General features: G+C 43.7%; 1 protein-coding gene across 2 annotated transcripts in view; it reads left to right on the forward strand.

Moving 5' to 3' along the window:
• NKAIN2 (sodium/potassium transporting ATPase interacting 2) overlaps positions 1-22859 on the forward strand; it is an 809225-nt gene that overhangs the window by 763303 nt on the left and 23063 nt on the right. For both annotated transcript variants that reach the window (XM_032793396.2, XM_032793397.2), the window contains exon 5: positions 15140-15200. In XM_032793396.2, coding sequence (XP_032649287.1) covers positions 15140-15200 — 61 coding nt within the window. The remainder of the gene's footprint in view (positions 1-15139; positions 15201-22859) is intronic.

Below are 22859 nucleotides of genomic sequence, written 5' to 3' on the forward strand. Positions count from 1 at the left end.
CCCCCTATCTAACCCCCACACACTTCCTACCCCCCAACTGCCTGCCCCCCTCAGAATCCCTGACCCATCCTGCTCCTTGCCCCCTCACCATCCCACAGAGACCCCACCACCACCACCCCAGGACCCCACCCCTGCTCCCTGTCCTTTGACTGCCCCGACCCCTCTCCACCCCCCACTGAGTCCTGACAGACCCCAGAACACCCACAATCCAACCCCTCGTTCCCTGTCCCCCCACCAACCTCTGCCCTCTCCCTGTGCCCAGACTGTCCCTGGGACTCCCTGCCCCTTATCCACACCCCCCCCCAGCCCCTATCCACACCCCCCCCCAGCCCCGTCCTCTTACCCCTGACTCCCCCTTCACCCGGAGCCTCAGCGTGTTGAATCCAGGAGCGTCCCTGAACAGCGATGCAGCATGGCTCTGGCGGGGCCTGAGCTCCGCCCCGCTCAGAGCTGTGCGGTAAGGGGGCGGGGCTGTGAGCTCCAGGCTGAGTGGAGGTAGCTGAGCTCAGCCTGGAGCTCTCAGCCCCGCCCCCTTACCATGTGGCTCTGAGCGGAGTGGGGCTCAGGTCCCACCAGAGCCAAGCTGCAGCGCTGTCCAGGGACACTCCTCGATGCGCTGAGGCTCCGGGAGAGGGGCCAGGGCAGGATCCTCACCTGTTCTCTTGGGGGCCCCTGCAGAGCCCGGGGCCTGGGGCAAATTGCCCCACTTGTTCCCCGCTCTGGGCGGCCCTGTAAAATCGGGACATCTGATCACCCTAGGTACAATGAACAATACCCAGTTTCAGTTCATACAGGTTTGCAACCTCTAAATTTTACTTGTAGACTCGGGTTTGAAAAAACTTGAAAACAAAGTGAAACTCAGTCCAAACCACAGCATTTCCCAGTGCTTCAATTGAAACCAAAATACACATGCTTGGAGTTAAAACCATGAATTCCCCACCCAGCCCAATACCTCCACATATGGAAGATTTGTGTAAAGTTTAGCATAGATTTGCCCAAAGGGTTTGCACAACATTCTGCAAACCTAGGTAAAGTTAAGGGTTTGTAACAAAACTTCAAAACAAGTATTACCTGGTTTCCGCTGTTGTTAAGAAAGGTTTGCACAGCTCTCAAGTGACAGATATCAGTCCTTTGATTTTCGGTGTCCCTGCAGTGTCTCCTCCAGACATTGGGTAAGAAGGCTAGCCAGGGAAGAAGCTAAGAGAACAGCTGCCCTAAACAATATAGATTTGGAAGAGCCCAGCAGCATTTCAAATAAAAATGTTCTAGTTTGTTCTTGGTGCTGATCTTCAGATTTTTATGCAGGGAAGAAATTAGAAACACCAGCCAGAAAATAAAGACAGACCTGCCCTAAGCAACTTCTAAATTACCGCTATAAAGGAGATAGGATGCACTGGACAAAACAGAATATAAAAACTGAATGTAAATTAATAGTATCCTCTCTATTTCCCAGTGTGTACCGGTTTCTGTAGCTATCATTTAGGTTATATTGGTCCCATAGGGGAAAAAAGCAACCTTTAAGATTTTTTTTAATTAAAAAGCAAACTGATGCTTACTATGTAGGTTAAGATACAAGCTTTTCTCACATTTTTCAGTGCCATGCTTGGAAAATGGAAACTAGATGGCTCCAGTGACTGGGCAACAAAATGGTAGATGAAATTCAATGTTGATAAATGCAAAGTAATGCACATTGGAAAACATAATCCCAACTATATATATGTATATAAAATGATGGGGTCTAAATTAGCTGTTGCCACTCAAGAAAGAGATCTTGGAGTCACTCTGGATAGTTCTCTGAAAACATCCACTCAATGTGCAGCAGCAGTCAAAAAAGCGAACAGAATGTTGGGAATCATTAGGAAAGGGATCGATAAGAAGACATAAAATATCACATTGCCTCTGCATGCAGATCTGGTCGCCCCCCTCAAAAAAGATATATTGGAATTGGAAAAGTACAGAAAAGGGCAACAAAAATAATTAGAAGTATGGAACAGTTTTTGTATGAGAAGAGATTAATAAAATGGGACTTTTCAGCTTGGAAAAGGGACACCAAAGGGCATATGTGTTTTAGGTCTTTAAAATCATGACTGGTGTGGAGAAAGTAAATAAAGAAGTGTTATTTACTCCTTCTCATAACACAAGAACTTTGGGTCACCAAATGAAATTAATACGCAGCAGATTTCAAAAAAACAAAAGGAAGTATTTCTTCACACAGCGCACAGTCAGCCTGTGGAATTCTTTGCCAGAGGATGTTGTGAAGGCCAAGACTTTAACAGGATTTTAAAAAGAACTAGATAAATTCATGCAGAATAGGTCCATCAATGGCTATTAGCCAGGATGGGTTGGGATGCAAAACCATGCTCTGAAGTGTCCCTAGCCTTTGTTTGCCAGAATTTGGCAATGGGCAATATTATTATATTATTGCCTGCTCTGTTCATTCCCTCTGAAGCACCTGGCATTGGCCATTTTCTGAAGACAGGATACTGGGCTAGGTGGACCATTGCTCTGACACAGTAGGGCTGTTCTTAAGTTCTCCAGTAGTTTAACATAGCTTCTACAAGATCACTTATTCTGGCTATCAGTCAGGACCAAGAGACTTGATCACATCAACTAAATATCTGCTTTATACAGCATAGCATTTGTTAATTCCACAGCCAAAGAGTTCAGTGTCAGTGCAAACTGCATTCTCCAGAAGGGTTTTGGCCCAGTAAGTTAATATTTTTAAAACGCACTGGCCTACTGTTTCAATAAGGAGTAGTTCAGCTTGTAAGCAGATGAGAACTCTCAAAAAATCAGGATAACAATTGTACATATAAGCATAAATAAAGCTGCATCTCTGGAGAATAGTCTCTGTACTGTGTTACTTCAGTGTCATAATAAACTCTACCAGTGATCTTCTGTCTACATTCCCATAACACTCCAGACAACCAAAACATAATTTGGAAGGGTTAGTACATGGGGCATCTTCAAAACCCCCATGACACTAATCTAATTCTACAGCTATTGATAGAAAGGTCTCTGTCTCCTTTGTTCTACTAAGTAATAGGCATGATTTTGTTGAGAAATCAATATACTGCAAGTTTTCTTGATGGTAATTTACCAACCCTCATCTTATTATGTACATATACTGTATAAAACTGCCAAAAATCTATTTCAAAGAAACACTGACCCTTAACTGTATCGCGTTACATGGAATCTAGCCACACAGATCCCAGTAAAGTCAGTGGAAGATACATAGCTAAATGGCAGGTGACTGAAAATTTAGGTACAATGGTTTGACTTACATGGTTCTCATAAAAGCAATAAAATCCAGAATTAACACTGGCACTCTAAGCCTGATCCTACAGCATTGGACCCAGCCCTCTGTTCCTAACCCAGTCCCCTTTTGTTTTCTCTTCAGAGATCTTCAACTTCTGAGTGATCTTTTCAAACCCCTGTGTGCTACAAAACTTAGGCTTGGCATGAGAAGTTAAAATACAAGCACTAGCACTTAGCTGCCTCTGTGGATGCTGCTCTGTTTTTCAGCCCAAGACACAATGCATTTGTGTCAGATTGACCTTTCTTCTGACAAAGACCAGTTGTAGAAGGAGATAAGAATTATTTACTTTCAGTGATGACAGGACCTTGTGCTAGTTCCAGAATCCTTAAGTCATTCATCTTCATATTTGTCACATTCTGTTCTTCAGCTCCCTGTGCAAAACTTACACTCTTCTAATTTTGTTTTCCTTGGTGTCATTCATTGGTTCAGCTAACTGGCTTAATAAAGATTCCTCTTTACAATTATCAATGTAGGTGCTATAGTAAAAAAAATTGAACAGGAATGGTGAGTTTTTCAAAAAAGCCTTTTCCCAAGCCTGCTGCCATTTGCAGTGAATGAAAATATTTTGTCTCAATCAAAGGGACTGAGGAAAAATAATTAGACATGATTTTTATCAATGTTGATTTAGATTTAGTGTGATCACAGTACTTGGCAACCTTGGCAACTCCAGAAGTGCACTCTGATCAAGCTCAGGGTTAATTTATAGCCTCACAAACACCGTAAGAGTATACTTCTGGGTTACAGTGGTAAATTGTCAGTTTTTCTTAAAGAGATTTTTTTTAACTTTGTGTAGACATGATAGAGTTGTACCCATCAAACAGAATATAAACAATCTGAAGTAATCTTTGAAAACTTGTAGTTCCTCTTGGGATCGTGTTGCTGGGTTGGGTTTTTCTTTGTTGGGTTAAGGTTTGGGGAAGGAGAAGTGGGTACAGTAACTCCTCACTTTAAGTCATCCTGCTTAACCTTGTTTCGTTGTTATGTTGATGATCAATTCGGGAACATGCTGGTTTAAAGTTGCATAATGCTCCCTTCGAACATCATTTGGCAGCCGCCTGCTTTGTCTACTGCTTGCAAGAAGAGCAGTCCGTTGCAGCTAGCTGGTAGAGGCTTAGAACCAGGTGGACCAGCATCCCCCTATCAGCTCCCCCATCAGCTCCCTGCTCCCCTAAATTCTGAGTGCAGCAGCTGCACAGCAGGATAGCAATTGCAGCTGTCCGTCCCTGCACTGCCATGTGCTCTCCTGCCCCCTGACTTGGAGCTGCTACTCGAGCCTCCTGCTTGCTGTGCAGGGGAGGAAGGAAGAGGGGGGCTAATGTTAGGGTGTTCCCCTCCCCCCTGCTTCTGCACCTCGCTTACCCCATCTTCCATAGAGCAGGGGGGACACACCAGGGTTCAGGACGGAGGGAGCTTGGAGCAGCTGCAGTTTCAGTAAGCTGATCTAATTAACAAGGCAGTGTATTTAAAGGGGAAATGTGCATATCTCCTTCCATTCCTGCTGCCTTGTAGAGTGAGAGAGTTAACCCTTGAAGGCTCAGCCAATTGCTAGTTCATCATTTAGCAGTAAGGGATATATCCTACCCTCTGAGCTCTCCACCTCAACCAAGCTTCACAATCATCATCACTGTGTACCAGTATTTAATTCTTTGTTTAAAACTTATACTGTGTGTGTATATATTATATAATTTCTCCATAAGAATTAATGTAAATGAGGGGGTTAGGTTGCAGGGAAATTTTTTTTCACCAAACAAAAGACTATATTATATAGTCTTTTTTTATAGTCTATATTATAACCCTAATATAGTCTTTTGTTTGGTGAAAAAAAATTCCCTGGAACCTAACCCTCTCATTTACATTAATTCTTATGGGGAAATTGGATTCACTTAACATCGTTTCACTTAAAGTCGCATTTTTCAGAAACATAACTACAACGTTAAGTGAGGAGTTACTGTATTTTACTACACTGGTTCAGACCATCATGTAATTTCCATTTTATCTTATGAAAACAGCCTTCAATCACAAACTAACACTGAGTTTGGGAGGATCCTGATAGGAGAAGAGTAGCTTTCAGAAACAGTAGTCTTTAATTATAGTCTGTTGTAGGCATATCTGTGAGAGCAGTAAAGAGCTTCAGAAAATCGTGTCTGATGGCATTCAGTGTCAAAGACAAGCATTTAGTCATCTATGTATCTAAATTAGATGAATTACTGACTCTCTCCTCTAGAGTCCCTAACTACAATGAATTAGAGCCAAACCCTGGCTCAAACACTGGGTGGGTTCCAGTCAGTATGGGAGAGATCCAAAGATATAACCAGGGGAATTTGGGATCCAGAGCCGATCTTTGGTGCTTTGGGCCCATTTCTTCTAATCTCTAGCCTCTGTTTGTCAGAAGGTGGAGATGGATGGCAAGAGAGAGATCACTTGATCACTACCTCTTAGGTTCACTCCCTCTGGGGCACCTGGCATTGGCCACCGTCGGCAGACAAGTTACTGGGCTGGATGCACCTTTGGTCTGACCCAGTATGGCCATTCTTATGTTCTTATGTTTACAGTGTCTATAACAGAAGTAGCAGTGACCAGAATGCACTCAAAGTGACAAATATTTCCATGGTAGTGACAAATATTTCCATGGCAGTGACAAATATTTCCTAGATGTGAAGTGTTTCGATAAGATTGAGTCAGGATCCTTCTCTCCACAGCACCAACAGGCTCATTCACTATCTTCTCATAACAAAATTTTCCCATCTGAATGAAAAGTTCTATTTTATATAGGTTTTGATCCCACACTCAACAGAGTAGCATCTGAACACCTTCCAGTAGTGCATTAGGTGACATGACTAACATCTGTCACATGTTTGTTCTCTGATACTCTCCCCAGGGGGGAGTGTGTGCAGTGGAGTGTTTTGGAATTTATTTTATTATATATACACACACATTGTTATATCTTTATGGTAGAGAAGGCAAGGTCAAAGAAATGTGCCTTGCACTTGGAACACAAGGTGGTGAGGTTTGTGATGATCTTTAGTTCCTGAGTGAGTTCATTCCACAGGCTTGAGCTGGCCTCTGAGAAATACAGATAACCTTTATCCTTATTGTAGAAAGTGCTGTGCCACTATGCCTGAGGAGCAAAGTTTTCAACCATGCCTTCATCCTGGAGCTTTAGACAATCTTTTATGCTACATCTACACTTGTGCACTTCCCTGCGTACTTTTCCATGTACTGCTTGCACATGTACCCACAGCAAGTGTCCACATATGCTGAGTTGGACACAGGTACATGCTGTGCACAGGCATATACCCATGTCCACACTACCCCTTTTTGGTACACAATGACAGTGCTACCATTTCAGGGGCAGTATTGCAGAGTCCTGTGCATCAAAGAACTCAACTGGGAATTGCCTTGCTGTGTGTTGCTGGTACTATACACCATCTTCACAAATTTGGTAATAGCAGCTCTCGGTCATCTTTCCCTTCTTCCAAATTGTGTTGGAGATATGCAACAAGTGTGTGATGATATGGTTCTGCTCCTGCTACCTCTCACTGGACAGATGTTCATGCAGCACAGTATCGGACACTGACAGAATCAGTCCAGAAAAATTTGAGACACTATAGACAACTGACCCAGAGGAGAAATGAACATCCACTGTAGTGCTAGGAACAGATGTGTTGAGTGCAGGGATTGCAACAGGATGCCTATGGATGGACCACTGCATCTGGTCCTGGAGAACCAGCACAGTGTAGTGGGACCGCATCATCTTGGAAACCTGGGATGATGACCAGTGGCTGCAGAACTTCAGAATGAAGAAGACATTCATGGAGTTGTGTGAGCAGTTTTTACCAGTCCATCAGTGCAAGACCATTCAATTTTGGAAACCCATGTCAATGCAGAAGCAGGTGGCTATCATCCTTTAAAAGCTGGCAATACCTGACAGCTACCAGTCAGTTGTAACTAGTTCAGGATTGGGAAGTCAACTCTCAAGGTGGTGTTTGTACAGGTTTTCCAGGCTATCAACACTGTGATGTACCCAAGGATGGTTGCCATAATCCAAGTCCCTGAAATTATTGTGGAATTTCAGAGGATAGGGTTTCTAAACTGTGTGTTAGCCATCGATGGAACACACATGCCTATACTTTGCCCACCAAAAGGGGTCAGTGAATATGTGAACAAAAAGGTTAGTATTCATGGGTTCTCCAAGGCTAAGTGGACTACAAGGGTCGGTTCATGAACATGAATGTTGGACAAATGGGAAAGATTCTAGATGCCAGGGTGCTCGAGAGTTCAGGGTTGTACTGCAGTGGGGAAGAAGGGACTTTCTTCCCCACGAATTATGTGATTATGTTCAGTTTTTCTGTGTCAACAATTATTTTGGAGGATCTCACATACTTATTCCTTAACCATGGCTCATGAAGCCATACCCTGACAGTGCCTACTAAAATCAAGTAAAGATTATCTGCAGAATGGTGACCGAGTGAGCCTTTGGGCAACTGAAAGCCTGTTGGTGATGCTTCTGGATCCATCTGGATACCAGTGTGGCCAATGCAGTTCAGATTATTGTAGTGTGTTGTGCGTTGCACAACATCTGAGAAGTTAGAGGGGCATACAGCGAGTGGGCCTAGGGCACATCTGTTTCTCAAAGCCCGTGCATGCAGCCAGATCACACTCATGTGCAGAGCTCCTGGTTTCCAGCAGGCCAGGGAAGTTCATGATGCTGTGTGCTTGTACATCATGGAGCCACGAGGAGCCAGAAAGTAACCTGGGGCTGTGCCAAGGAACACTGCTGTGGTGCTATGGTGCTGCTGGAAAAGCTAAATGCAGCTTTCCCAAATATTTCTGTTGTGAGATACCTCCATGGGTTTCAATTCCCTGCAGCCAATGTTAACGTACTAACTGAAAGCAGACAATTGAGTGGTGGGGCCCTCAAGGTTAACCCTTCTGTTTTTTTGCTGAGGAGAGTTTCAGCACACTTTAAGGGCATTATCAAGCAATGTTTTTATTATGTGTTAACTGCTGTATTTCAGGCTGCTTTATGGGGAGCATTGTTAATGTAATATAAAAAAAAGTTCTGTAAGATGTAGGGAGGGACTTCACACGTTGCTTCCTCACAGTGTTTTCTGACACCATTGCTCAGAGCACTTATTGGGTTCTAGCTACAATTACTCCCATGGCATTTGTACTCCAATGGCATGCATACTCCCATCATTTCTAGTGGTGACTGTTTGGTGGGGATAGGGGTGACGGGATTGTGAAAGCACCACTCAGTGTCAGATATCTTCAATGTTAATTTAGTTTTGTTTCCCCTGCCCACATTGTAACTTAAATCGTTAACGAAGCCTTAAAGATGTTTCAATTAACGTGTGTTCTGTTTTTCATTCTGGTGCTTTGGATAGCAACAGCTATTTCACAGCTTACTTCATTGTCATGAATACTTTAAAAAATAAATAAAAATAAGTAATTCATGGCCAGTGTGTGTGTGTTGGGGAGGTGAGGGTGATGACATTGTTTGCACTTCCATAGCATCAGACTTTTCAGAAATCACAGTCATGTCCTGTTAGTTCTGCTACCCCACCCCAAACCTCTGGGAAGTATCACACTGATGGTACTCTGAAAACAAGGTGCACACACGAGTGGAGCTGAAACTGCTTGTGACAGGGACAAATGAAACAAAAAATAAAGGTCAAATTCCTTGAGACGTGATCAAACATTAATGTCTCTGGGCATGTCTCCTCACCCTTCCCATCCTCCTTACACTGACAGTGGAGGAACAGCTGTGGAATACTGTGCAGGAGAACAAACAGGGATGCCTCCTGTATGAGGTTTGGGGGCCGAACACAGGCTGCACTTTAGGGGCTAGGTTGGGCTCCCCTCCTGAATACCCTGGGAGGGTTCCCCAGCAAGGGGGTTCAGGTGCCTACAGAGGATCTTGTGCAGCCAGGAGCTAGGGGTGGGGTGGGGCGGGGGAGATTCACCACCTCAGCAGCAGCCTGGTGGCAGATGGAGGAGTAGAGGAGGAGGTGGTGCTTGTTCCTGGGCAGGAGTAAGTACAGTGGCGGGTTGTAATAAGCCTCTGTCCCAAATCTGGACCTTAGCGTCCAAAATCTGGGTGCTTAGCATGAACCTCCAAGCTTAATTACCAGCTTGGATCTTATCTCGCTGCCACCAATCAGGATTCTGAGTACCTGATAAACTCTCTGGTCTCCCCAAACCTTTCCCTGGGGGACCCCCAAGACTCAGATGCCCTGAGCCTCCAACAAAGGGAAATAACCCACTTCCCTTCCTGCTCTTTACTTCCTCCCAGATTTTCCCGCCCTGGGGATACTAGGAGATTTCCCTGCTTCAATCCCTTGAAACACAAAACAGAGAGGACGATTTACCTTCCCCCCTCCTTCTTCTCCCCCCTCCCAGTCTTTCCCTGAGAGAGACAGTACTCCTGGCACAGAGATTCCTATCCCCTTGCCTTAACTAGGAAAAGAAAATCCAACAAGTTTTAAAAAGAAAGCTTTATATAAAAAAGAAAGAAAAAACACATGACATGATCACTGCATCAAGATGACATAACACAGGGCTATTGCTTAAAAGAAAATATGAATAATCAGCCTTATTCAAAAAGATATCCAATTTAAACATTCCAGCAACTCCACACATGTAAATACAAAATACAATATAAACCTATTGCTTTTCCTTTTGTACTCACAACTTGGGAACAGAAGGGTAGAAAGAAGCTTGGAGATAGAAAAAAAAAGCTCTTCCCTCATAGCCGAGAGAAAACAACCAGGCAGAACAAAGACAAAACACCCCCAGAAGTTCCCTCCCTCACTTTGAAAAATCCGGTTTCCTGATTGGTCCTCTGGTCAGGTGTTTGGTTCCCTTTGTTAACCCTTTACAGGTAAAAGAAACATTAACCCTTAGCTATCTGTTTATGACACGGGTGGGTCCTGAAAGCATTCCTCCACCAGCTGGACTAGGGCTGCATAAGTGATGATCCCATTCTTGATGCGCACACTCCCATTATCTGTGCTGTCTCTCCATTTGCAGAAGTGCCTTATGCTGCCTAAGAGCCCATCCCTCCCTTTGCCCAAGAAAGTCGAACTGCTCCTGGCTCCTTCTATCTATGCCAAGGAGCAGATCTTCCAGAGTCCTTCATCTTCCTCTGCTATCTTTGCAGTGCAACTCCTGCCTTACCATTGGAATGATTTCCCTGCCAGCATTGGAATGTCCTGCCATGTCAAAGACAAGGGTAGCATTTATCTAAATGTACCTACATCCCCTCACATAAGGCAACTGTTCTGTGAAAGGCCCCAATCTTAATACTTTTTAGCATCCCAGGAAGGCAACTGTTATAGCCTCCTTCCTTCAAACTACTTTTGCAGCCCATGAGGAAGGAATGAAGGATAAAAATGGTAAGATACCTGCATTACTTTTATTAAACAGTTGTAATGTTTACTGAGAATCAAGGGGACCAGTTTGGGTCTGATTTGGTTCCTTCAGAGGTAACGTTACCAGTCACCTCTTTCTTCTTTGAAGGCTGGCCATCACTTGGAGAATATAGCTGTTTTGAAGGTACTGGAATAGGGACACAGAGTGCGTGACTCCAGAAGTGTATGTTCTTCCCTGAACTTTTCGATTAACACCACAAGCCAGGCGCCTCTCCACTGCTAAGAAACATGGCATTGTGTTGTTGCAGCCACCAGAGTGGATGCTTTACCCACCCCTGTTTCTCCTAGCTTCTGCCTAGTGACTTAGTGCAAGAAGAAGAGAGACACCAGAGACAGGGACAGTACAAAACATTTGAATTGGGCATCAGGAAAATGGACCATTCTGACTTTCTTTGGACAGCCAAATAGTTCTCTTTCCCTTCCTGGACCTAGGGGCATCCACACACAAGCTACCAACCACCCCCAACCACTTCTGCATGGCTCCCATTCATAAGGGGAAGGAAAGATGGAGGTGGCATGGAGAGGGGTGGTGTTGGATCTTTGCACAACCATAACTGTCATGAAACTATTATTTTCCCACACAGACCCTTTAAAACCTGCCCTCTCCCTCTCACGTTCCCTCCCACCCTTTCCACCTCTGTCACACAGCCTTGGGACTATTGGTGTCAGTGCTGTCTGAGAAATGTGCAGATACAGGGACTCAGTGACTGCTTGTTAATAACTTCTTGTAGCTTCTGCTGAATGTTTCACAGTGTTTCATGGGATTTCAATGAAATCATTGAATTACAGTTGTGTGTTGCTCTAGAACCATATCGAGGTGGGGATGAAGACCAGGGTGAAGCATTTACCACCAGAGCAAGAAGGAATATTGCTGGTGATGGTTGCAAGGTCCATTGTAAAACTTACCAGTGTCAGATTCTGGTTCCTACAGCTGCACTGGGTCCTCAGGCTCCTCGGGTGGGCTTCCTTAGCCAGAGCCACCTGGCAGAGGTGCAAAATCACAAGCTCCTCTTTCTCTGTGTCTCCTGGGACTTCCTCTGACATCCCTGCTTCCTCTTCACGCAGGCCCTCCGCGGCATCCCATCATATGATGAGACTGGGTGAGATTGAGGAGGGAGGTGTAAGGCACTTCAGGGTCTATGCTTGCAGCCCTGGAGACCACCCAGTCTTGCTCATCATAGCACAGGCATGTGCTAGGTCCCTTCCTGGAGTAACTGGTGGAGTCCTTCACCTTCCAGTACAGGAGCCTGAGGTGCTTCGTATGCTCCTGGCACTGGGTTGGAGTCTGATGAATGCCTGCCTCCTCAAGCCTCTGCAAAATCTCTCAGTACACAGGAATGTTTTTGCCTATGTGGAAAAAGTCATGGAGGATGATGTACTCTGATCACACACTGATCAAGATGAGGGTGTGCTCCAGAGACTAGGCAACTGCTCTCACACCTTCATCCAAGATTGCCAGTACAGATCAATGGAGTTCAGCAGAAAACTGTTTTGAAGTGCTCAGTGTGGATTGCTACTACTGCTGGCAAGGGGGCAGGAGCAGGGACCTTTATACTTTTGGGCAAAGGTCAGGCAGCAAAGGGATCAGTGCATTGTGGGAATAGCCCTCAAGGATTATCGATCCCCATGACCTGGTATATATGCCCCCTGCCCTCGTTCACACTGTACAATCGAATGGGTACAAGGCTATGCGACATTAGCAGTGTGTAAATACCCACGCTCCTCATGCATGCTACCTTTTGTGCACTGGACTGTACTTCAGAAACGTGCTTCAAGGTTTCAGATGTGGACAAGAGGCAGGTTATGGCACAACAATGCACTTGTAACTGTGTACAGTCAGAAGTGTAGATGTGCCCTTGGATATATTGGGCCCAGACCATTTAGCACCTTGAAGATATGAGCCAAGACCTTGAATTTGACTCCTTAGTCTATGGGAAGCCAGTGTAGAGAGCACCGGATAAGTTTGACACTGATGTTCACGGTAGCCTGTGCTGCTGAGGAGACATGCTGTAGCATTCTGTACTAGCTGGAGTTTCCTAAGCGGTGGTGGCTTCATGTCCAGGTATATTGCACTGGTAACTCTTCACTTGTTTAGAGACACCATGCAATAACCATGTGAAAACAACTAAGAGCTACTTTGCTAAATGATATTTATTCAGTGCAGTCCATCTGTGTTGTGTGAACCTTCAGTGCCCCAACTTTATTGTTGACAGAATGCATCTCTCTTTGAAAACAGCAGTGGAATGTCCAATATATTATTGTGAAAGATAGCTGTGAAGTTATAATTAAAACAAAGGTTGCTATATGTGCATCAAGAAAAGAGCTGGAGAAACGTGAGAGAAAGAGAGGCTTGTTTTATGAATCCTGATTATTTTGCGGGAAACAAACTTACATTTATGTTCAGAACAGAACAATTTCTAGCTTAAAGGCACTGTTTTAATCAGCAAGCTCATCTGAAGAAATGCTGTAGGATTTACTTATATATTAAAGGAGTTCCCCTATATTTAAGAGATGCAACTGAGTGCAATTAAAAGATCAGTAATAAGCACAATTTGTGATACAGTTTGTTTGCTTCACTTTGTAAGAGAAGTTTAGTTAATAACATGAATTTGTGGCATTTTAGCAAGAAGTGAAATACCAAACTATTGTCAGAATGTCTTTACCACTCTGACTGGCTACCAGAGACGCAACTATTAGGCTAACTTGGATCTGCTGATCTGTAAAAAGAGACCAGAGAAACTATTAAGCTGAGGCTCACATTCAAGAGTGGAATCATTTATGAATGTTTCTGGGCCTAATTCTTTGCTGAATTATACTCCATGTGATATCATTGAAGTCAATGGGGTTGCACAGGATTATATCAATGGAGTAATTTAGTCCTCTATCTTTAAGCTAAGTTACCAAAGGAAATAGTGAACCAATAACGTAGAGATGAAATGCTGCTGTTAACAGAAGATGCCACTGCTCTTGGTACAATAGGTTCTTTGTGTCCAACAGCGAATTTTCATGCCTCCCTGGTGTCAAATCCTCCCAGCAGAGCTATAGGTCAGATATGAAATAAAGGACTGAAATGATCATTTAGCTCTATTGTAACATAGAAATATAGCCTCTGTTGGTGTTTTTGTGCTCCCAATAGAGATTTAACTATCCCACACACACCATCTGCATTGGTTGCAAGTGATCTCCAAATGGAGACTTGATCTGGCCAAAAAAAGTTTTTTGTTATCATTTGTTTGTTTTTTAAGACTTCTGCATCACAAATCTAGACTCTCAAAACTGACAGTGATGTTATGCAAAAGGGTTAGACCAAACGATCACTTTTCAGCACACAAAAAATTAAAGAACCTAGACTCAGTTAACTTTGTATCATCTTTATGTGTAGACCTTAGTGGTGAGCTAGAAGAGGTAGTAGTCTGTTAACACTATGTAAAGGAAAACTTCTCAAATATCATATGTGATGGACAGCCTTGAAGAGCACATAAGATGCTGCAAAGAACTTTCACTTGGAATCTAACTTCTCAGAGACAGCTTACTGGACTTGAACCAGTAGAAGGACTACTAGACGAATTACATTATCTTTGGCCTATGGTATGTGTGATGTTTAACATTTTTGCAAAATATTATCTGGGGTAATCCACTGGTGACCCTGGTCTTCCAGCACAAATATATGTGTTCTTTGAATGATATTGTTTCCATTTAAGATTATATTCTGTACACATTCTTACAAGGGGGATCTAAGGAACAAAATGTGTGTTTGCCAACTGCTGTAAGAGACATTGACATAAACATATCCATAAATCTATCCTCAGATGTAGGACTAGCTATTTCTTGGATGTGAGAGGGCAGTCCAGACACAGAAACCCATTCCACAGTCACAACTACAGGATTCATTTCCAAGTGGCAGATGAAGGAATACTCAATGAGATCAACTCTGAAGCTCATTGGACTAGATCCTAGGCCTTCAGTTTTTTCACTGAAAAGATTTTTTAGTTTGTTTCTTTGTTTCATTGTTATTCCCCTCCTCTCCCATAGGGTTTCATTCAAAAATAGTATTTCTGACAAAAAAAATTCCAAAACAGTTGCCAAAAAACAAAAAAAATCAGTTTTTGTTTTTCAGTTGTTTAACAAAAATGCACATTTGTATGGGAAATTTTTGACTAAAGCAATTTTGCTTTCACTTTTCTTGGAATGTTTTGCAGAGGGAAAAAATAATTTCCTGACTAATTCTAATAGAGTCACAGAAAATAAGAGAAATCCACTCACTAAAGAACATAAAGAACTATAGTAAAGAACTGGCAAAGCTTCAGCAAAGAGTCTAGAAAGTTTTTGGTTTTTAAACCATTTTTTGTATTAGCTTTATATCTAATACTATTACATTTTTTTTCAGCTGGCAGGGTTCTTCTATGCCTGTTATGTTGTGAAATGTATTACTGAAGAAGAGGACAGCTGTAAGTACTAAAGCTCTATTAATACTAGATGAATTCTTTGTGATATTCTTAACTCTCCCGACACTCTCTGAGCTTCATCCTAAATACTTGCTTATAGGATCGTCAGGCGCATGCCTTCTGTCCCACACACTTGATCTATTAGTAAATGTCTAGCAAATCAAGGAAGTGATTAAATGCAACTTTTAAAAAAATTCTTTAGTATTCTGAAAGCATGACTTACAGCTTTTTTTTCTCGGCAACATGTTGTTAAAGCAAACCAAATCAACTCCCAGCCCCCTAGAATTTGTAAACACCCTTTTTTTAAAGACTGTTATTAACTATTGTGAAAATAATTGGCTACTGATGGGGGTACATCTCTTATGTGTTGACTTAAAGGGATTGTAACAGCACTTCTGGCAAGAGCTGGCTTTAGATCATTACAGGAATTTCATTTAAGAGAGGTGAAGCTGTGTTCCTGTTTAGGTCCTGCTGCTCCAGTGTACAATTAAAAGTAGTGGAAATGTTTAAAAATATCTTTAGGTTTCTCTTACATACCTGTGTCAATAAATTCCTGTAGAGGAGAATTTACTGTGAATAGAAGCTGTGGATCCAAGTAATCCCATTTGTTATTTATTTTAACTTTGATTTAAAAAAAAAAAAAGAGGCACAGCAGTATTTCAGTGCAGCTGGGGATTGAAATGTTTCAGAAACAAATATCCGGACTGCATGTAACTTTGATAAAATATACATGAATCCTAGAGACAGAGTTTTCCAACAGGAAGCTTACAGGCTTTTACTTGATTGAGAGCGATAATAAACCTGGTGGGGTTTCCTTTGTATATTTTGCTGTGTGGAAAATAGCTGGAACCCTATAATCTATTGGTTTTGCAGTGCCACTGTGAGCCATCATGGAGATTTAGTATTTAAGTAAACCTCATTTCCAATGTCCTAGAGAAGAGATTCATTTCAGCCTTCTCTTGTTTTTGTGGAGGTAGGAGTGGAATATTGGTAAAAAGGGCTCTGAGCATGTTTGGTGTGAAGGCCTACACCATGAATGTAGTGCCACTTCATGAAATGATGTAGGCATAAGCTCTTTGTCCTGTTGTCTAATTCAATAAGTTGGGTAGCAACAGAGCTAGAGGAGAATTAGACCACCTCAAAATGGAATCATATTTAAAACAATTCTGCCTTCTCTTCTAAGGGAGTACATTCATTTTCAGTTTTCTGGAATGCTGCTTGGCCAAATCGAAGTAAAAACTGAGTAAAGACATCAAAATTTGGCTCACTGAAAAGGTGAAGAATTAATTAAAAACTCAAATGATTTCTCCTGTGATTTGTAAAATGGTATTTCCGTCGCAAATCTTGTATAGCTAATATTATACAATTTTCCATTCACTGTTGTGAGAGCTACCCAGAGAAAAAGATTTTCATGCTTTTCAGAAGATTTTCTTGTAGATTTCTTGCCTATTTTGGTTCTCTTATAACTTTGCTAGTATACTATATACCATCGGCCTGATCCTCCAGGTAGGTGCAGCAGCTTTGCGCCACACCAGCAGTGAAATCTGGCTAAAGAGTCAGCTTATCCAGTTCTGGAAGCATCATCACAGTGCAGGGATGGCCCCAGATATGTAATGCCAGCACAGAGGCTTCTCCACCACCATTCCACCTGGAGCCAGTTTATGGAGCGAGGCTGGAGAAGTGGGAGTGTGGTTGAGATGCCCCTAGACTACAGTGATCCCCAGCTGTGGTTTTAGTCTTTTCATTCTATTAACAGACATCATAAAGCAAAGCAACTTGAGGAAAGTGCTCCCTTATACTATGGGACCAGTCCTACAGACTATGGCCCTGGTTTAGGGGAGTACAAAAGTGAGTTTTTCTCTGCCTTTGCATGGCACTCTGACTTATAACACGTGCTCCTCAGCTAGGCAAGGATTTGGACCTCCTACATCCACCTGTATTCAGGTTTATTTTCTGATTCCTGAATTACCAGTTAATTGTGTTTTCTAGTCATTCCCCTCCGTTTCCCTGCACATACATCTTTTGCGGTTCCCTGTCAGGACAGTTAAGTATCTGCTGTTGTGATTTCATATCTCCTGGTATTTATATTCTAAACACAGATTCTGCGTGTAACTTCTTCAAAATATTCTGGGCCAGATCATCTCATGTGCAGCAAGCCAGAGTGAAAAGAGAATGCTTTCAGGAGAAGGGAATTTTATCCCCAAGGGGACTCCATGGTCACTACTGTAGCCTAAGCCCCTGCAAAAGCTGCACCTCCCATTTATGTGGTTGTTTCAGACTGTTAATCTGAGTCACTGCATGGCACACAGGGATTATAAATCTGACCCCAGCTGTGCTGGTTCCCTGATACTTACTTACCCCATATAACAGAACTATTTTGGTTCTGCTATATCTGCCAGTTCCTACATGCCCAAAAAGGGGAGGAGGGATTGCATCGTTATATAGATCTATATCTTCTTCCTGTTGGCTGTTTCTTATTTATTTATTATATTCAGGTGGTGCCTAAAGACTACAATCAAGACCAAGGCCCTATTGTGCTGGCTCTTGTACAAACATTGTCCTTGCCCCAAAATACTCACAGACCAAATTGATTTTTAAAAAACAAGCTGCAGACAAAGGGTAAGGAAATGAGATGCAACCGTGACAGTCTTTTGGGGCACTCAGAACCGTAGGCCCCTCTGCCGCAGAAAGAGAGAGCTTTGCTGGAGCTTAAATTTTGTGGCAGCTGTCTTGCACACCAGTCTGCCTGCCTCACCAGCAAACTCCTTGAGACTCTGCCAGTCTAGCTTGCCTTGCAGCTAACATTCAGTGAACTCCAGTTCCCGAGTTCCCTAGAGACATCTCTCTGCAGTGTCCCGTTCCTCTTGCTCTTACAGAAATTACCAAATCCACTGTCTCTGAAGAGAGAGAACACACATCGGGCTGTTGGCTCCGCTGAGGCTGCACACCTTACTTTAGTATACCAGCAGTGAGATGAATTTATAAGCCAGGAATAAATTTATTAATAAAGAACAGAGAATTCAGTGATACTAAGCAGAGATAATAGAAACAGAAAATGGTTACAAATAAAACAAAATACAACCTATTTTCTACTGCGTAAAATTTTACAGATTACAATCCTGGTTTCAGGAACTTTCTCATCTACAGTCAGTTCTCAGCATCCTCAACCCACGTTCTTGGGAGGATCTACCGTTTCACAGATTTCAAGAGTCCTGGTCCCTTTGGGAATCCCCTTTTTCCCCTTTGGCAGTCCAGAAAACCTTTGAAATATATCCCTTGAAAAGTAAGTCCAGACAAAGTTCCTCTGCCCTACTTCTTGCTCTCTGGAGTGTTGGTGCCTTCTTCACCCTCTGGGCAATTTTCTTTCTCGATTGGCTTGATCACTTTGTTTACCTTAAATGCAAATGTACTTCTATTGTACTTTGCTTGTGATCTACCCAAGTGGTTTTCTCTTTCCCTGTTCACTTGATATGTGCAGACAGGTAAATCCACAATCCTTTTTCTGGGGCAGGCTTCTTTATCAGCTGCCTCCACAACATATTTTAAGACCATATTTCCAGAACCCATATATAACTCTTTATACACATGCTTTACATACATCACACAGTGACAGTAATGAGCAGAGTGTCACCAGTTTTTATGTGATACCTTACAAGACACTGTTTGGCTGAATATTCTGACAACAGTCTGTTGGGTGTGTCCTTTGCCGGTTAGCATAAAAGGGGTCTTAGGGTCACAGCAACATGAAAGCCAAGTGATCAAGCTTGTGATGGGCACCTGATTTACTTAACTTAGAGCATTTGACTTAACACTCAGGTCTTTTCAAGGCTTCTCAGATCTTCACAGTTATGTCCATAATTTCAGGCTTTTGGTTGGCCCCTGCCATCAGTGCCACAAGCATGAAAGCGGTGCCAGATAAAAGCAGAGAAATAATAGAAAGAATAATGGGGGAAGGAAATTAGGTGTAGGGAGAAAGTGGAGCATAAGGTGGGCATTGTAGCCAAAAGGAAAAGCTCTGGCTTTTAGCTTGCCTAATCCTGGCCAGTATAATGGACATACTTCTTGTTAATTCCATGTTCTTTTTTATTTGTGGTGTGATGGGAACGGAGGCTGTGGTGAAGCGAAGTATTAGAAGGGGTTGAGAGCATGGGAAAAAGGAAGGAAGGGAAGGAGAATTTGTGAGGAGAAACATCCAGGGCAGGAAGAGTAAGGCTGGCAGCAGGGAGACAGTAGGAGAGTAGGGTAGAAGGCGATGGGGGACAAACAACCAATCAGCAGACAGAAAAGAATGGCCAGCATTTTAATGGTGATAAACACCCTGCTGTCATCCCCAATGTCCCAGGGCTGTGAAGGTGCCTCACCCCCTGCCTTCCTAATGCTGCTCTTGGCTGTGGCTGAATAAGCCCCTGTTGCTTCTGTGGGACCTGCTCTGCCTCCTGTTTCATGTGCCCCAGTAGGGAGGGAGACTTGAAATTTGGAAGCCTGGTGCTTCTGAGAGGGATTCCCCTGGAGGTCTAGATCTGGAAAGAGGGGAGGGCCTGAGTCCCCTAGCTGGGCCTCCCATTACTCCTCTCCATCATTTTCCCTATTGCCATTGGTATGACTCAGTGATTGTCATTCTAACTTCATTAGCATTATTAGTGCAGCAATTAAAAAAATAAACCATGAAAATGTCGACAGCTATCATTGCTTGTCTGCATTCAACAGCTGTAAACTTACCAGAGCTTCCCATTTGTTTTCTGAAATCTTATTAGGGCTACATTTTTAAAAGATTACAAACTATTTTTAATACTTTGAAATGTTCATTTAATGTGTTTTTGCTCAGTAGCAGTTTGGCTCCCTGCTATAAGCTGTTAGTGGCCTTCTGTAAAGAAAATTCAATGTATTTTCAAAAATGTTATTAAATATTCAGATACTTAGTGAAAAAAAACAGGAATGGCACCAATAAAACAACATCCTCCTGGGATTTTTATACTGCAGGAAATTAAACAAGGAACCTGGCTGCTTAACTGGAATGCACCCACACCAACTTTCAACAGATTCACACTCTCCTCTGCTGGTGGACGAGGAGTGGTGAGGGGGGCAGTCGAGCAGGGCCGTCCTTAGCCATAGGCAGAACAGGCAGCCGCCTAGGGCACCACTAGGTCTGGGGGCACCACTCTGCTGGGAGCCCAGACAGACGGGAAGGAGTGAAACATGTAAGAGCAGGGCTGCTGGGTCCTAGAGAGCCGAATGCAGCACAGTCTGAGGGAGGGGATTGGCTGCTGGGGTCTCTGGGAAGGGGTGGGGGAAGGAACTCACCTGTGGTGACCAGATGTCCCGATTTTATAGGGACAGTCCCGATTTTTGGGTCTTTTTCTTATATAGGCTCCTATTCCCCCCAACCCCCCATTTTTCACACTTTGCTGTCTGGTCACCCTAGGTGGGGGTAATTGGTACCTATATAAGACAAAGCCCCAAATATCGGACTGGCCCTATAAAATCAGGACATCTGGATCTGGTCACCTAGCTGGGAGCGCGTCTCTCCCCTGGCTGGCAGTGATCCATCTCATCCAGGGAGGAGCTGCACAGGGCAGGATGAGCTGCTGTGGCTCCATGGGTGCCCGTCCCTGAGATCAGATGCTGTGCTAACTTCACCATGGTCTGTTGGGCTGGCGTGGTGCCCATTGGCATGTGATCGGAGACCTGAGGGTTTGCTGCTGCTGTTGCCACTCTGCACCCCAAGAGGTGGATTTTGGGTCCTGCAGTTTTCCACCTATCTCCTCCTCTACTGCAGCTGTTGGACCAGCAGGCTGGGGGGGGAGCCAAGCATGAAAGCAGTACTGTGTTGCCATTTAGATTGTCATTTAACAAATTTGTTTGCCAAAAATGCTTGCTAACAATCCTGAATTCAATTTCAATATATTTTTTAAAAAAAATCAATATCTTAGCCAAAAACAGAAAATTAAGTTGTTGACAATTATTTGTGACAAGTTTGGTATGGGGAAGGGAGTGGGCCAGTTTTCATCAGAGAAACAAAAAATGTTGACTGACTTTCCTATAGCCCTGTTACTGCTAAATAGAGCCCTCCAACAACTGTAATATGCTCATCTCCTTACTAATGTGTATAGAGCAGGGGTCGGCAACCTACGGCACACGTGCCAAAGGTGGCACGCGAGCTGATTTTTGATGGCATGCAGCGGCGGGCTGAGCCGCTCAGCCCGCCGCTGCTCTGGGGTTCCGGCTGCTGCCCCATTGCCACCAGGGGGGTCCCAGCCACTGGCCCCACTCAGCACCCACTGCTGGCCTGGGGACCCCCAAGGAACCCCAGGCTGGCAGCAGGCTGAGCAGGCGAGCAGGCTGAGACCCTGGCTGAGCCACTCAACCCGCTGTCGGCCTGGGGTTCCATTCACTCAGCTGTAGGTGGGCTGAGCAGGACTAAATTCAACGAAATAGGAAAACAAGAGCAACTAATGACAAAGTGCAAGAACCTAGAGCAGTGGTCCCCAACCTTTTTCGTCTGGCGGTCACCAGACAAAGGACCATGGCAGTGGACGAGCATCCGCAAATGCCGCCGAAATTTCGGCGGCATTTCAGCGGCGACGCCTCTGGATGACGCTGCTTATCGCGGGTGCAAGCTGCGTGTCATCCAGAGGCATCGCTGCCGAAATGCTGCCGAATTTCGCTGGCATTTCAGCAGATGCTCGTCCAAGCCAGCCAGTACGCAGGTGCACTGAGAGGCCCCTGTGGGCGCCATGGCACCCTTGCGGCACCACGTTGGGGACCCCTGACCTAGAGAGCCTCCTGAAGCACGGCGATCGTTTTGATTTAAATGGACTTGAACTGTATGAAGAATTGAGTACACTGTCATCAATGTTGCCACATGCAAAATCGATGATGGACATTGTACAGTTTACTCATACCAGCAAACTTGTTGACATATATCCTAATGTGTACATTGCCACTCGTATTCTACTGACAATTCCTGTAACAGTAGCATCAGGAGAACGGAGTTTCTCAAAACTAAAGCTCATTAAAAACTATCTCCGCTCTACAAGGAGTCAGGAACACTTGACTGGTCTTGCTATTCTTGCAATCAAACAAGACACATCACTTTGTCTTTGTCATAGATGACATTATTACTGATTTTGCAGCCAAAAAAGCCAGAAAGATTGCTTTTAATTAAAAACAAATCCTTGTTTCAATACCTCTTCATATAAATTTCCAATAAAATGTTGACAAATTAAAAAAATTATATTTGTATCATTCTGTCAAATCAGAATTTTTTCTATAGTGCTACCTCTTTAGTGCTAGTCCATCGGCATTACAATGTGATTAATTAAGTTAAACTGGTTTTAATAACATGCATGTGGCAAGTTTTCCAATAGTGTAAGCTTATGTTTGTGTTGCTGAAATCAAGACAGGCACAGGGGCACCAGTTTAATAATCCCGCCTAGGGCACCATAAATCCTAAGGACGACCCTGCAGTGGAGCCCAAAGGTGGGCAGCACTGACTAGGGAGGAGGTGCTGCTGAGATGGCAGGGGGATGTGCCAGTGCAGTGCATCCCCATATAGCACCATCCATCACCGAGGCACCTGTGTCGCCGCAGCTACAAACTAAAGCTAACCTCTCCCTTTGTAACACACCCTCAAAGAAGGCAGCAGTAGAACTATTATCTGTC

Source organism: Chelonoidis abingdonii, chromosome 3 (assembly GCF_003597395.2).
Source record: "Chelonoidis abingdonii isolate Lonesome George chromosome 3, CheloAbing_2.0, whole genome shotgun sequence".
In the NCBI taxonomy this organism is placed as follows: Eukaryota; Metazoa; Chordata; order Testudines; family Testudinidae; genus Chelonoidis; species Chelonoidis abingdonii.